At 37.0% G+C, this 16,253-nt stretch overlaps 1 protein-coding gene across 4 annotated transcripts in view; it reads right to left on the reverse strand.

Annotated features, from left to right (window-relative positions):
- Positions 1 to 1,552: 1,552 nt before the first annotated feature.
- The window catches only part of LOC139142381 (transient receptor potential cation channel subfamily A member 1 homolog), a 45,466-nt gene continuing 30,765 nt past the window's right edge, over positions 1,553 to 16,253 (reverse strand). For all 4 annotated transcript variants that reach the window (XM_070712297.1, XM_070712296.1, XM_070712294.1 and 1 more), the window contains 12 exons: positions 15,856 to 15,992; positions 15,207 to 15,328; positions 14,571 to 14,702; positions 12,860 to 12,984; positions 11,991 to 12,311; positions 10,494 to 10,625; positions 7,684 to 7,792; positions 7,261 to 7,352; positions 6,781 to 7,005; positions 6,139 to 6,207; positions 5,261 to 5,446; positions 1,553 to 4,796 (listed from right to left, as the gene is read on the reverse strand). In XM_070712297.1, coding sequence (XP_070568398.1) covers positions 4,617 to 4,796; positions 5,261 to 5,446; positions 6,139 to 6,207; positions 6,781 to 7,005; positions 7,261 to 7,352; positions 7,684 to 7,792; positions 10,494 to 10,625; positions 11,991 to 12,311; positions 12,860 to 12,984; positions 14,571 to 14,702; positions 15,207 to 15,328; positions 15,856 to 15,992 — 1,830 coding nt within the window. In that variant the 3' untranslated portion in view covers positions 1,553 to 4,616. The remainder of the gene's footprint in view (positions 4,797 to 5,260; positions 5,447 to 6,138; positions 6,208 to 6,780; positions 7,006 to 7,260; positions 7,353 to 7,683; positions 7,793 to 10,493; positions 10,626 to 11,990; positions 12,312 to 12,859; positions 12,985 to 14,570; positions 14,703 to 15,206; positions 15,329 to 15,855; positions 15,993 to 16,253) is intronic.

Here is a 16,253-nt window from a genome sequence, read left to right on the forward strand (position 1 = left end):
GAAAATCTAACCAATCACAGATTTTAAGTGGGTGGCCGCTTTTTCAAAACAGCGCCCTCGCATGGGCATTTTGAATACCAAGGAACTTCCCTTTGACCATATACGGGCATATTTAGATTACAGGTGACTGCATACCTTTAAGTCCCCCTGTGTGTTTATGTGTGTTCTTATCAATAGAGAACATCAGAACTCATTTATGCTTATATAGAGAAATTTTATTTTTAAAAGTTTTGAATAGAAAATACACACTTGCCTTTGAATTTTAAAATCTGAGAGTGGAAAGTTACTCTTAAAAATATTCGAAAATATTTAGAGAATATACCATTATTCTTGTTACCAACAGCAATATAATTGAAAGACATTTAGATATTGTAAGCAATTTCAGAGGAAAAAATGTATAACTTTGAAGTTTATATTCTATTTTAAGGGGTTTAAAGTAATCTAAAATATCCCAAAGTGTATAGGCTTGAAACAAGTTTGGGATTCTCTGAGAACATCCCTGTTCTTGAACACCTGAGAATGAGTTGACAACAAGCCACAATATAACCTTGTACAGTTTACGGTTACACAGATACCGCTACACAAAACATTGTTGGACTTTTCACATGCAGAGACATGAACCCTCTCTCTCTAATAAACTTACCGAATACATTTATTATTGTACTGCTGTCAACTTTGAAAGGAGGCCTATGCAAGCTACAGCATTATCATCACAGAGGTTGAAGGGTCCAATGACCTTCTCCAAGCCATGGATAAATTTCTGTATTTATATGCTATACCAAAATGCCATTGCATTGATCTAATAGCCATTCTATGCAGCATTATACTTCAGAAAAAAGTCACCGCTTTGTACATCTCGCAGTAGAGTGTATTGCAATGTCTGATTATTGCATTTAGGTCAGTCTTACATGTACGCAAAGTATTCCTAAAATGTGAGATGTGTCAGCATTTGTTTGGCTGTAGCAAAATATTTCGAGGAAACAGATGTAGAAACATAAATGCTGACAACATTATGTTGAAGAGATCTGAGGACCAATTCAACGTTCCCTGTGAACAAGATTTTTAGTTTGAGGCTACTGTTCTAAGTAATGATAGTCGTATCTATTTTCAGGAGACTGAGGGGGCTGGATTGGACACTGACAACTCCTATAGAAAGTTGAATATGGAGCATTCGTTTCCAATTTCTGAAACTTTTTCACATGTGTTTGTCATCAGCGTTTATCTTAAACCTTTATTAGCTGAACTTTTGATCTTCTAAATGATTGTAGTTCTGGCTATAAAGTTCAGTTTCTTCATTCTAATCCCAAAATCACATTGAAAAACTTACTGTTCAACTTGTTAAGGCAGCAGTAGTTGTGCAATCAGAGTCTGTCCGAAGTAATAGTTGACACATTAATTTCAGTAAAGACAGGGATCCAGTTGTCAATGACAACACTGCATACTGCACTCAATGTTTGGTGTTTGTGAGCACAATACGTTTTTATCACACATAATGGGATAGAACAAAACTGACTTGTTTCCGAAAACAAAAATTAGGTAAATGCAATCAAAATTTACAGCTACTATCTTTTTAATGAAGTAAAGGCAGCAGATTCAAGAGTTCAAAGGTCATTGTACAAGTGTTCTCCTGGTGTACCAGTGCACTATGTTACTATGGTTCTTAAAAACCACGGCAAAGACACCAAATGTGTTTAAGGTTTGGTAAAAGTACATGTTCTCAATCATAATTCACAAAAACATACCTATGATTTCCGTATTAATTGAGGAACTAATGTTGATAAACACATTATATTAAAAAAATTCAGTTAAAATGTTGAAACGATAACTGTCATTAAGTCTACAAATTACAAAATTGCAAATGAAAATCTGGGTTACAGTAACATAAAAAGCTTGCAGTGAAAAATTGCTATTTAAATCACACAGAACATGCCATACAGAGGCCCCCTCTACCAACCCAACACAAATACAACAACTCTATGTCTGTGTATGTGCCTTGTAAATGGGTTATATATGTGGCTATTGTGGTGAAATCACCATTGCAATACATTAAATTTTGAAATTTTATTTCCAAAAGACTGTTTAAGTTGCTCAATTTGCACCTCTCCTTCGATTGAAATTTTTGACTATGCACACCTGTTTTCTTGGCAAACCCAGACGACTTCCTCAAATCATGTAAATTTACACATTTCAGTGTGCATGGTCACTTGCAGGAGGAGGTTCTTCAATACACATTCTGCTTAAAATAGTTAAAAGATGTGGAATTTTACAAAAAGCGGCAAATAATATGCAAAAATTTACCATCTGATGGAAGTATGATATCGCATAACTGCAGTAGTGAGTCACATGACAGAACGAGCTATGGCGTTGGGGTCAAGACAAAATGATCACTAGGTATGTCTACAAACAGTTAGTGAAGTGCAACAAACATATTTTATACAAACATATCACTCTTACTCATAAAATCCAATAACGGAAAAATTAAAGATACAACATTATACCTGTGAATCTTCATTTCATCGTTCTAAAATTTCACTTACAATTATAAATGTATCCATTCTGTTGTTCATAAATATAACCCTGATGTTTGTTACCATTATAAACTCAAATGGTCAGCCACATTTGTCATTTGAATGCCATGTGTACTGTGATAGTCTACAAGTTTGGACTCTGCTGAAAAAGGATAAATTTTTAGCAGTCAGCCTCACATTAATCAAAGGAGTAAGGGATAGTTTTGATGGACCCTTGGAAGTAAATATGAAATTGAAAACTTTCATAGCTTGAAACTTTCAACGAATCTTTGATGTTGATGATTATGCCTGATACATAATAAATTCGTTAAAAGGAACAAATGATATATTGCTGCATAATACTGGCAACTATTTTCTCACATGGAAAATCAAGTAAAGACATGCTTCTACAGTCCTACATGTCAGCAAACTAGGCATTTTGTGTTTGTTCTTTCAAAAATTGAGAAAAAGCACAAAGATTATGCTCCAAGAAAAATAACTTTCACAGACTTTGACTCGCAGTACAGTTTGCAATAACTGAGAAATACATGGTGTTTGATTCTTGATTGGGTGAATCATGCTGTTACAATGGTGGCAGCAGTGGGACAAATCATGTATGTAACTGTAAGGCCCTGCAGGTACTTTACGGACACCCAAGGGAAAGCAGCCTAACTTTTAATTGTGCTATGTGCCACATAAGCCCTGGTTTTGCAAAAGTTATTCTTGATATTGTGCAGAAAGGTTCAGCCTCTTGTGGCTGATGACGCAGCATGATCCAAACCAAATTCTACCCATCTCGATACTACAATCAATAACTACAGCAACAGTGAAATATTTATGTATTGCTGTAAAAAGAGTACATCCTCATTTGCTGTTAAAACAGCTTTGGGGAACCCTGAAACCTAAGATGAAATAGTTCTAAAAGTTTGTACTTCATGAGAATCCCAGCTTAATAAATGTGTTCTCTTTGTTATTGAAACAGGATATACAAATTAAAATGATAATTCAGCCCAGAGAGATAAAAAAGTATGAGTTGACTAAGATTCTCAAATCATGAATCCTATGTACAAAAGTATATTTACAATTAATAAGTTTATGAATACAGTTCCACATATATTCAGTTTTGTTGATTTTCTTCCACATCTAATTACTAGATGTGGACTAACAGTTCCCTGTACACCTAAAATAGTTGATAAATTTATAAAACTTGACTAGATCAAAGATATATATATATTCATACAACTTGTAAAAGATATTATTCATGTATAGTGAATTCTACTGAAAACAATAATGAAATTTCTTAAAAATTTTATTTTACTCTCAAAATGTCCTTGGTTCTGTGATACTATATAAAATGTTCTGAGATCATTAACATCAATTGTTTACACAAAGAAATACTGTGTTCGTGATAGGGTATACAAAAATGAATGTATTAACAGTACAAAAGATTGCCTCTTGTCTGGTCTGAATGTAAATTTTGGAATGTTTAAAGCTTCTTGCAACTCTCAAAGTTGCAATTTTTGTCTCTTCTTTCTAGCCTCTGTACCCAATTAAAATTTTGACAGTGGAGCAGCTCCTTAGGCACAATTGCTCCCGCGAGAACTCAAATTCCAACAACAGATGTTACAAGTCATACAGTGTATAGGATTTTTTTTGAGGGCAAGTGATGCATGGATGACAATTCTAAATTAGCTCTAAGAGCTGATCTTTAAACGTTTGACAAGAACATTTCTATTCACATTGTACAGTGATTCTAGTTTCATATGATTATGCAAAATATGAGTATTTATATGAAAAAATAGATCTTTTCACATTCAGTCATGGAATGACTGTATCAGCCACAGATAAAACAATGCTGTGAATTTTCCAAGAATTCATTTGATTTCATAAGCCTGACATACAAAATGTTGCACAGGTATTACAGCCACATGACATCATATTCACTATATCAGACACATTTCTTATTGCTACTGGGCTACCAACCTATTCACGCAACATGTGTAGGGGAAGGAGGGGGGTGGGGGAGTGACAGCCATTTTGAAATTGTCGTCCATCACTATGCCTTACACAACAACAGTAGTAACCAGGAACAAGTGCTTGTTGACATGGTTACTCAGAGATCTCAGTACCATCCTCCTCTTCATATGAAATGCCTTGGCTTTGTATAATTGCAGCCAGCATGCTCTCAATTTTGCTGTTTTGTTGTTGAAGAACTTTCACCCTTGTTCTAAGATTATTGACTGTGGAAGTCAAAGCCTCTTGGTTTTCAAGTACCTCATCAATGGGTTCCTAGTAACAGTGAAGGAAGTAAAGAACCATGTTTGAGTGGTTGAAAGTTCTATTGGTGTCTCAATGGCGCCCTCTGTTGTTCATGTTAAACAGCAATGAGAAATTTTGTCGAAATGCAGTGAAGATATCTAGGGGCTGCTCCTGACATTGTATAGCATTGGTTTGCTGTATATCCATTCACATGTATGCAGTCTACTCCCCTGTTTATTAACCCCTCCACAAAATATTCTGAAATGGTAATCTACACAACAACAAGTACATAAACTATCAGCACCTCTCTCTATATAGCCATATCAAAATGTGGGGTCAGTTATTATATGTTTGGCAATTTCTAAGAATTTGATATATCGTAACAGGCTGGCGGGACCTCCTCTGTAAGTGTCTGATCCCACTGACCAAGATTTGGACAAAATTCCGTATGTATGACAGAAAATACATTTGCCTAGACAATACTAAATACTTACCAAATCGGGTCTCAAAGCCTTAGCAATCGATGGAGCTGAAATGGCACTTGTACCAGCAAAATAGTAATACAGCCTGGTGACGGGGTTCTTGTAGACGTAATTTGGTTCAATCGTCTCTTTCCTAACGATGAACTTCCGCTGGATAAACTGTGGAATCAGTTGTTCTACATCTAATGCTAATTCAACCTGGAAATGACATGGTCACAAACATTTCAATTTCCTGCTGTGAAATGTGTCAGTGTGTGTATATCATAGGCATTGTACATTGTATTGCTTTTTTCTTGAGGACTTTGTCTTTGGAGTTCCTTGCAATCAAGCTCCTGCAATATGTTTCTCTCTTTGGAAGAAAGACCCTTGCACCTTACTCATAAAATTAGTTTATCTACAATTGATTGAATAATTTGGAAATTAATTTTTTATGATTTTCAAAGGAAAAGTATATGCTGCTTTGGTTAATTCATCCGCACTTTGTCTTGTTCTGGACACATCTAGAAATCTTTTATCATGGCAGTAGTTTATGTTGTGTATGGATTAAATTCAATTTTTTTGGTCAAATAATCTTTGCCATCCTTTATATATTATTTAAACATACACACGGACAGACACACACTGACTGATCCAAACAGCTCTTTATGCTATACATATGAATAGCACTGGGAGATTAATAAACTATGGTAATCACCCCCGAATAAACAAGATGGGGGCAATTTGATTGATTGATTTGCCAATTATAAGTCAGCAATGCCCTTGTGTAGAGTTTCATGTCAAGACCCATTTTGCTGTTCTATTTATATGGATCACAGGGTAAAAATACATAGATTTGATAAAGTTTGAATCTATGTGAACACAGACTGGAGGATGCCAGTGTATGCATTTACCTGCATGGCGTATCTTTTCAGGACAGCTTGCTCTTGTACTTCTTTAATGTCGTCTACGGCCAAACCAACCTAGGGATGAAGAACAGTACAGTGTCTTGGTCACTGTGTGCAGTGAAATTTTGCATTGGGCACTAATGTTTGTTGGCTTCGAGAAATCCACATTCATATTCATCATACATATCACAAGACAATACAAGTACAAAATATCATCATAAAACGAACATTTCACATTGAAATTTTGAACAAAAGATATTTTAGTCATATCAACTTTTTGTAATGCTTATCAATTAAGTTATTAGTGCATGAATCTGTATGTTCAGTATAAATATTTTCTATGCTATACTATGCGCCATCAATAACATGACAGTTTATCAAAAAGTTTGTTGTGATACAAATAGACCTGACAACTGACAGAAATGTGAAAACAAATTAAATATCAATCCAGCCTATGTTATGTCGATAGAGCTACTAGCTTTAGGTCAACATTCACATGAGAAATATGTCATTTTGAAAAACATTAAATATAGCCCTTCCAACACATTGTCTGACATGGTGGGCCACCTTTTCGATGGCAGAAAAGTGGGTTGTACCAAATTGGACAGCAGAGGGGTGGTGGGGTGTTGTTCAAAGACGATGACTCACCAGTAAATTCATGATGATGATTGACATGATGATGAGGAAGAGTACAAACAAGACATAGGTGACTTCACTGTACCACACTGTGTGGGCAAAATACTCGTCGCTTGTGATATCTGGTGTCTCCCCTTGCAGATAATCATCGCCGAAAAATATAGAGTCATACTCAAATTCACCGATCATCATCACAAAGGTCTTGACAAACGTGAGATAGGCAGTCTGGAAGGGTTCCTAAATAGTGTCAAGCAGAAAAGACAGTGTGTGAATTGACAATGTGTGTTAGGTGGCTAGATTGATGTGCTCTCATCATCAAAGACTGATCATCGAGTAAACCTTATGAGAAGGAAATTCTTCATATGTTAGCCTGAACATTGAATATTCTTTTCAAATCATCTGCCAAGCATATCTCTTATTTACACCAATATGAGGAAAATCATTCCCTTGTTATGATTCACATTAATGTTCAGATTCACCTGGGAATCTTACCTGATTCATCAGTAAGACGTAGAATGCCAATCCAAATGCAATGATGAAGAGGAAGAAGACGATGAAGAACTTCAAGAAGGTGTTGAGTACATCTAAGAAACAATAAAATATATTTTTGGAGATTTTCACTCAAAAATGCGAGTCAATGGACCTGCCTAAGGATAATTTCAGAGATAAAATTCCATGCAGCTGTATTGACATATTATGCATTTTGTGATGTATCAGTAATTTAAGGTAAAATGAAATACAATTTAAGCAAGTATGCATGCATGGCTGATAGTACATAAGTACCTTTCAGCAGATTTATTTGATACAATTGTACATTGGACATGCGAAAACACACATAAACGCATCAAAGGGCATATCTGCAAGGCTTAATTTGGCAAGATATTCGCAGCAGTTACAGTATCCTAGATTACTCACCTATAAACATCACCACGTAGATCCCAAGACGTGGTAGCTTACGAATAAAGACAATGAGGTTCATCCATGCTAAAAATATACAGATTGCAGCGCAGGTCCATTGCCATGGCTGTGAAATAAGACAATATCAATCAATGAACTGAGATAGTAAAATCATCAAACTGCATTTCTTTTAGCTTACAGACATCACACACTCTGTTTGCTTTTGTGTCATCTGGTTGGCAATGTTTGTTGCAATAATAATAATAATAATAAAGTACATTTGTAGTGCGCCTAATCTCTTAACAGAGCTCTAGGCGCAATAGTGACAATACAATATAACAGAGGAAATGTTGAACCACTGGGACTGGAGACTACATAAACAAACAAGGTTAAACTACTGTTTAAAGAGAAAAGTCTTGAGGGAACGGCGGAAGGAAAGGGTAGAGTTGGAGTGGCAAAGGTCAGAAGGAAGTTTGTTCCATAATGCAGGGCCAATGTAAGAGAAAGGTCTCTCGCCAAAAGTCTTTGTGGAAACCTGAGAAGTCGAGAATCTGAGGAAGAGCGGGGTTGTCTTTTTGGAGTGTATTGATGTAGAAGTTCAGAGAGATATTGCGGTCCTGTGCCCGCAAGTGAATTGAAGCAAGTGGATACAACTTTGTAGTGGATACGAGAACTAATAGGCAGCCAGTGTAATTTTTGCAAAAGGGGTTGAACATGATCATACTTTTTAGCATTACAGACGAGACGAGCGGCAGCATTTTGCACTCTTTGCAACTTGTCTATAAGCTGTTTAGGGCAACCAGAAAGGAGACAATTGCAATAATCTAAACGAGACAGAACAAGTGCAGAGACCAACGTTTGAGTAGCCTGTACAGAGAGAAAGTGACGAATAGAGCTAATTTGTCTAATTTGAATGTATGCAGCTTTGCAAATATTCTGCACATGTTCACACATATTCGAGTGTGACTCCTCAGTTTGTGACACTGGGGCGAAAAATATTTCAAAATCGCCAAGATTATGGATGAAGGAAGAGATGATTTGGCAGCTTGTCTGGGTGAAGATATAAGTATTGCCTCTATTTTACTGTCATTCAACTGGAGTTTATTCGATGTCATCCACTGCTTGATGGCAGTGATACAACTTTGCACAGATTCAACAGTTGATTTTATTTAATCGATTGTGGTTTCCTTGTATAATTGATTGTCATCGGCAAAGGCGTGGTGATTTAATGAGTATTTTCTGACGAGGCTAAAAAGAGGGTCAGTGTACAAAACAAATAGGACAGGGCCAAGAACTGAGCCTTGCGGGACACCAAAAGAGATAGATGATGTTGTTGATCGTATGCCATTGATAGTTACAGTTTGAGTTCTGCCTGAGAGGTAAGATTGAAACCAGGATAGAGCAGTTCCGGAGATGCCAAAAGTATGTTCAAGACGGTGGAGGAGGATGCCATGATCGACAGTATCGAATGCAGCAGATAGATCTAAGAGAGTGAGAATGGTAATTTTGCCAGAGTCCAAGGAGGTCAGAATGTCATTGACTATTTTCAATAGAGCAGTTTCAGTACTGTGGTCTGGTTTGTATGCAGACTGAAGAGGGTTCAAAAGGTTGTGGGAAGTAAGATGAACACTTACATTTTTTCAGTAATTGTGATAAAATAATTCTTTCAAGTATGATAGACAAAAAGAAAGGTTTGAGACAGGTCGGTAGTTTTTTAGTTGATTTGGGTCGAGAGATTGTTTCTTCAGCAGTGGTTTAACAAGAGCAGTTTTGAAACTAGTAGGGAATGTGCCCGATGCAAGGGAACGATTGATAACCCGTGTGATGTATGGTAACACGGTGTCTAAGCATTTTATCAACAAATCGGTTGGCATTGCGTCTAGGTCGCATGTCTTTGCAGTGGAACTTAAAATGACATTCTTTACAATATCATCGTTTACAAGATTAAAGTTACTGAGAGGCATACCTCGAAAGCAACTTTCTGAGCTCAAAGGCTGGGAGATATTTTGACAATCAAGACTGGCTCTGATTGTCTCAACTTTTTCTTGAAAAAAGTCCAGAAAACGCTGTGGAAGTTCTACTGCAGGGAATATTGTTGGTGTAGGGGAGGCTTTTTTGGATCCAAGTAATTTATGTGTGATGCCGAACAGTTGCTTCGATGTACGACTCTCACTAACCTTATTACAGAAATAAGTGGTTTTTGCTGAGTGAACAAATTTTGTGACAGTTCTCTTCGTATGGTTATATATTTGTTTGTGGATTGTAAGTCCAGTTTTCAGCCACTGTCTCTCTGCTCGCCGACGCTCTTTTTTGGCTGCCTTGAATTTGTCACGAACAGCATTAAACCAACAGGCATTCCTTCGTCTAGAAACTTTATGTCTTGTTGCTGGCGCATGCTGGCCGTTTTTTCATTGTTTATTCACTATGGTAAACTTATACTCCTACATTAATTTAATACATGAAGGTAGAGTGCGCCATGGAGACAGGTATTTGGACTCTGAAGTTTTTACAATACATTTCTGATCTACTGCTTTGTGGGGGCTCATTTTGAAGCTCTTGATGTACGAAAAATTTTGATTGCTTTAGTATTTTGAAAACCGAAAACTGTATTTTCCCCCATAGAGTTGACCAAGGGATGGCAGCCATTTTGAATATTTAAATATCAGTAAATGATAGGTAATTTGTTTCTATAGTACCAAACTTTGCTCGGTGACCCCTGATTTTTATTCTTGATTTGGTAGAGGAATGCTTGAAAGTTTCATCGAGGAAAGTTTTCGCTTTTGAGGCACATTCTAAAATAACAGAGCTGTTACAGTTCTCAAGCTTACCTCTCTCCAACGTTCAGTCCTCTGGTCTGATGAGAAATCTATGACAACCAGTAACGCTAAGATGTAGATTGCCCATTCCATGAGGTTTTCAAGACCAAAATAATTCAACCGCTGGGTCATCATTTGGAACAGCTGTATATTATAATGAAGAAACAGTTTATTACACATTCACCGCTACTTTGGCTTTAACATACTATTTCTGAACTATTTCTAGTGCCTGTTAATACTTGCAATACAGCAGAATACAATGGAGCCAGTCCCCAGTGACACCGTTAAGACTTTCAGCTCTCTCATCAGGTTGTGTTCAGATTTGAGAAGTAATTTCTACAAAATTTACAGGAGATGGTGCAAAAATGCCAGTGGTGCAGAGAATGTCATACCCATTTTTCATGAAAATATCTCTAGTGACAACAGCTACCAGAATGCATGATACACCTGTTCTTTGTGTACAAGGTGATACTTGAAGCAGACATAATTTGTACTGTTGAAAAATTCCTTTGTTCTACGACAGAGACCCCATGACATTTACCTGTTGAAATTTCCACCATAGCCCTGTCCCTTACACTGTTCCCAACCGGTGGGGTTGCAATGTCCAGGTGATGCAGGGCTCGAAATTTAACTTTTTTCCCTAGTAGTCCCATTGGGCTACCATTTTCTGAAGTTGGTAGCCCAGCGACAAGGTCTGGTAGCCCATGCATGAATGAAGAGGGGTTTTTGTAAAGGATATTTTTATTTATATCTAGACAATGAACGATTTATTTTGCATGATTCTATCCAGTAAGTGACTTTTCTAGTCATTTGACATCAATACCTACAGATCATAGCCTTAGGAGAACGGTATAGCATGTGCAGTGGACAACGGTGACGCCTCAAAGTTTGACGACCTATTCACACATACGCAGAGCTTATATGCAAATTTTGATGTTCGCAATGACTACGACTTTTCACTCAACATGTGTAAACATGACATACTAAAAATAGATTGGCTATGAATTTCAGGATGACAACTTGGTACAGTCATGTTCCTAATACTTTCGTGGCAATTTTGACTATATTTCCCCACCATATCATGGGATGATCTTGTACACTTCGGAAAGCGTAATTTGTGGATTTTGTGTTTAATTGTGATTGATAAATTGTGATTAAATAACTATGAAAATGAATTTCATTGGCCATCATTTCCCGAGCCTGTCATCCAAGTACATCATTTCAGATAGATGATATTTTATTGAAAGTTTGTTGCAACAAAGTCGACATGTCCTTTCTGTGTCCAGCTGGGTTGACTGTATGAGCGTCGGTCATCTAACAGCGATCAACATCATGTCGCCCACTAAGTAATTTCATGTCCCAGGCTTTGGTAGTCCGTGTGGGCTACCATTTCATTCATTTTGGTAGCCCCAGGGAAAAGTTGGTAGTCTGTGGAGGCGGGACTACCGCTAAATTTGAGCCCAGTGATGAAATGTCTATGAGTCAGAATCCTGATACCAAAACTCTTACCTCTTTCAGGATATTGAAACACGCTAAGCCTATCACAATCCACTTGAATATATCAACGACTGGACTCAACGTCAGGTTGTTCGGGTCTGCGTTATTGAATTTGTCCTCCCCATTGAGGTACCACACCTTGGTGCCGTTAGGGTGCTCGTAGACATAGTACGGAGGCGGCATCAGCAGGATGTAGCTGGTCAAAGCGGCAAGGAACACGCAGTATATAAAGAGGGAGATGTAATACACCATGCGGCCATATTTGTTCCATTTGTGCCGTAGCAGGGAGATGCATAATGGATGGCCCAGGAGTTCCTCTCTCTTGGATCTGACCTGTAGAACGTACAGAAAAGTTTTGAAGAAAGTGAGTGAAAAAACAGCTCTAACGCAGAATAAATATAGGACTGGACAGCACAGTGTTGATTAAATATGGTTGATTTTGTAAAAACGATTACAATGACTCCAGGCACTTGGTTGACGCGTCAAAACTCTTTGATAGACATATTTAAAAGTGTAATCAATTCTCTTTAATTTGTTCTGAGACAAAGCTGATTAAAGATCTGAACCTGTAACACACAAATGTACATTTTTATCTGAAAGTCTTCACAAGACTTGAAAATCCAGCATTTAATAGTCTTTATTGTTTTGCTTCAGATGTTAGAAATCACCTATTGTAGGATGCTAACACAAGAAAACTACAGTTTGTAATAACTGACAATAACAGTGATCAAGTATACTTGAAGATACAGAAGGGTGTTTCACATCATACATGACAACCATGAAATGAAATTAGGAAAAAATGAATGTTGGTATCAATACTTTTTTTTTCAACAATGAACTTCAATGGGACACTGAAAACAGAATCAATGACTGCACCGTACCATTATCATGAGAGGGTGGTTCTTCTTCAAGACCATTGCATCCTTGGAGTATGGCTGAGCAGCTGGTTTTAAGCTCCCATCCTCCTCAAAGACACTATCGGACTTTGATGACATGGCATCCGATACTGAAGAAATAAAAGTTGCATAGCAATTGAATATCTCTCTCACTAAATATCAAGATTTAAACTAGTACTTCCTGACTACTGATGCCACTTGCCAATTATGGTTTAATGTCGCATTGAACTGCAATAGGGCTGTTCCCAAATGATGTTATTGTTCTCTCATTAATATGCAAAAGTAAAGTAAAACATTGTCTGCATTTTGAACTTACACTTTTGTAACTTATGACAAAGCTACTAAAAAGTAGGCAACTTCTAGTGTTAAATTGTAACATTAAAGCCCCTATTTATGGCTCAGACTACAAGGTGTAACAACAGCCATGCATGCAACATTGACAAAATCTGTTTGTATTTTCTGTAGCAGTGTCCAGGGCTCAAAATTAACTTTTTTCCCTGGTAGTCAACTTGGGCTACCATTTTCTGAAGTTGGTAGCCCAGTGACAATGGCTGGTAGCCCATGCACTTTGTAATTTAGGTATATTTTTTCCTTAACCAGGCAAGAAAAGTCAAGATTCTGCCCATGATGAAGTGAATTTTCCATTCGTTTGATGTGAATACTTCCACACCCCCTTTAATACCCAAAGGAAACCAGTAATACGGTATTGGACTCCAGTGACACTCAAGAGTTTGGTGACCTATTGACAACCCCTTTCATACTCAGTTATATGCAAATTTTGATAGTCGCCATGACAATGACTTTCTCTCAGCAGGTGAGACATACACTGTAGCACAGCAGGGCTAAAATAGAGCATGGGTTTTCTGTGCAGGGGAGGAGACAATAATTTCTGTGTAACTCTAATTGATACATTATGATCTAAATGTAGTGAAAATGCATTTTTATTGGCCATCATTTCTTGTGCCTGTCAACCAAGTACATCAGTTCACATATTAAAACTTTGTTGCAAAATTCCACTGCTTTGTCGTCTTTGCGATTTGCATAACAAAGTCATAGTCTGGCCTTTCTGTGTCCAGCTAGCTAACTGGGATTGACTGCATTCAGCTCGTCCAAAGTGACGGACATCGCATGCCAAGTTCTAGTTCTGACTGAATTTCATGTCCCAGGCTTTGGTAGTCCGTGTGGACTACCATTTCATAGATTTTGGTAGCCCCAGGGAAAAGTTGGTAGTCTGTTGACGCGGGACTACGCTAATTTCGAGCCCTGAGTGTCCAATATCTGCATGTGCATATTTAGCAAAAATCCTGGAACCACGAGCAGCACTATTGGCTAACTCACTAATACTTGGACAATTTCACAATTTCATTTAGAGAATGAAATACAGTTCATGAATTTATAGTTATAGTTTCAATGTTTGTGTAAATGGCAATCAAATTGGTGGTATTTTTCTCTTCAATTCATTACATAAGGACGATGTTTCTTTGAAAGATACTCAGTGTTGATTCTGTGAATTCGACTGGCAGATTACTCACAGTGACAAGACATAATATCATAAAATCATTTCTCAGTGAATGTTCATGATAACAACAAAATTAAGTGCAGTATCTACTGTCTTGTCGCAAAACTAACAGGAACATTACATTTTTTCATTCTGGTCAAAATGAATATAATTGCCTGTGCTTTTTAATTCACTTACTGGGATCATCATGTCTCCAGTTGGTGAACATGTCGTCCATGAAGTCGTATTCAAATGAGATCTTGTATTCAGGATGCTCTATTGGTTTATCATTGGCCTTGGTACAACGTTGAAGTACCTTCTCAGCGGCATCTGGAAGAGAAAATGTCATTCACTGGATGAAGTTGGTTGCACATTATCCAGATGTATATCCTGAATTCCTTATTTGATTACATACCCTGATTTAGGTCAAAATGCTATGCTAAAGGGAGAAGCGCCCTCACATCAACATAAATTTTCTTTTGTAACATGCCACAACCCAGTTCTCCCCAACGCAGCCCACTTCCTTTCACTGCGCAACAAAAATAGTCAACATGGTCTACAGAAAGTATGGAAGTTTTTCCTGCTTGGTCATATACAAAGAACTGAGTTTTCAGAACACTCTGTATGCAGATACAGCTCTTGGAAATTGTGAAACATCCATATTTTCATGCAAACAGAGATAGAAAGCTCATGCTGTATCTTGAACAATGTTGGGATCTTGAATAACGTTGTATGTTGGGATAACTTTCATTAATCCTCTTTCTACAAGGCTCCATAGACAAACCACAGAAATAACTACAACTTGGGAGAAAAAGGATTAAGCATTTTTCATACCTGGCATCTTACGGATCAGTTTCCGCATGGGCGTGTCATAAATCCCGGTTGACGGATCAGCTGTGGCGTTCTCCATGGCTTTCTTCCAATTGGGATGGTTGATAATTGCCATAGCAACATCCCTGCAGAAAAGTTTAATTTTTTTTAGTCATAAAATTATCAGAAAAAATAGTGTAATAAAACTAAAATCACTTCAAGCTTGTACCAGTACATTTTATTCAGATTTATGGATAAGCAGTGTCAACAGGAAATGTAAAATTTAAGAAGTACAAAGTATCATACATGTATGAACATCAGATTTCAATTAGACAATCATGCATTTACAAAAATATTAATTTATAAAATGTGTCATTCGAAACGTTTGCAACTGTAATGAATGATATCTCATTTTTCACTGAAAAGCTGGAAATGCACTTTATTGTGTATAAACATGGATATTCATCTCAACACATACTGGTCAATAAATTATTGGGTGTAAGCAGTTAGCCTGCCATCTCGTGCAAAAAAAAACACTAAAAAATTGCCAAGACTTGAGTAATTTTCAACAAACTATGATTAAACAATCAATATTTACACATGACAAATACACACACTCATGACAAACATTCTGACAGTTTTGTACATCAGCTGACGAACTGCAAAGACTCACTTTTTGTTATTGTCTATGGCAAGATCCAGGCAGTTACTGCCTGTGTCGTCACAGAAAGACAGGTCTGCGTTCCACTTCAATAAGAGTTGTACCACATCAACATGGCCGTTTTTACTGGCCAAGTGCAATGGAGTTGTCTATTGCAAGAAATATAATATTAGACAAGATAATATACACCGATAAGCATTGACACAGTAGAATAATGAAATACACCATACAAAAATTATTTTGAATTAAAAAATTTAAGTTATTTCTGCAGGTAACTCGATACCTGTGATACAATAAAATTGATAAATAATTGTAGTGCCCTCGCCAGCTTTTTTATCAGTCGGTAAATTTATAAATTTGTTTCGAAAAAATACAAGACCTTCACTCTCGTTTTGATTTGCATAAAAAAT

This window comes from Ptychodera flava, chromosome 10 (assembly GCF_041260155.1).
Source record: "Ptychodera flava strain L36383 chromosome 10, AS_Pfla_20210202, whole genome shotgun sequence".
NCBI lineage: Eukaryota > Metazoa > Hemichordata > Enteropneusta > Ptychoderidae > Ptychodera > Ptychodera flava.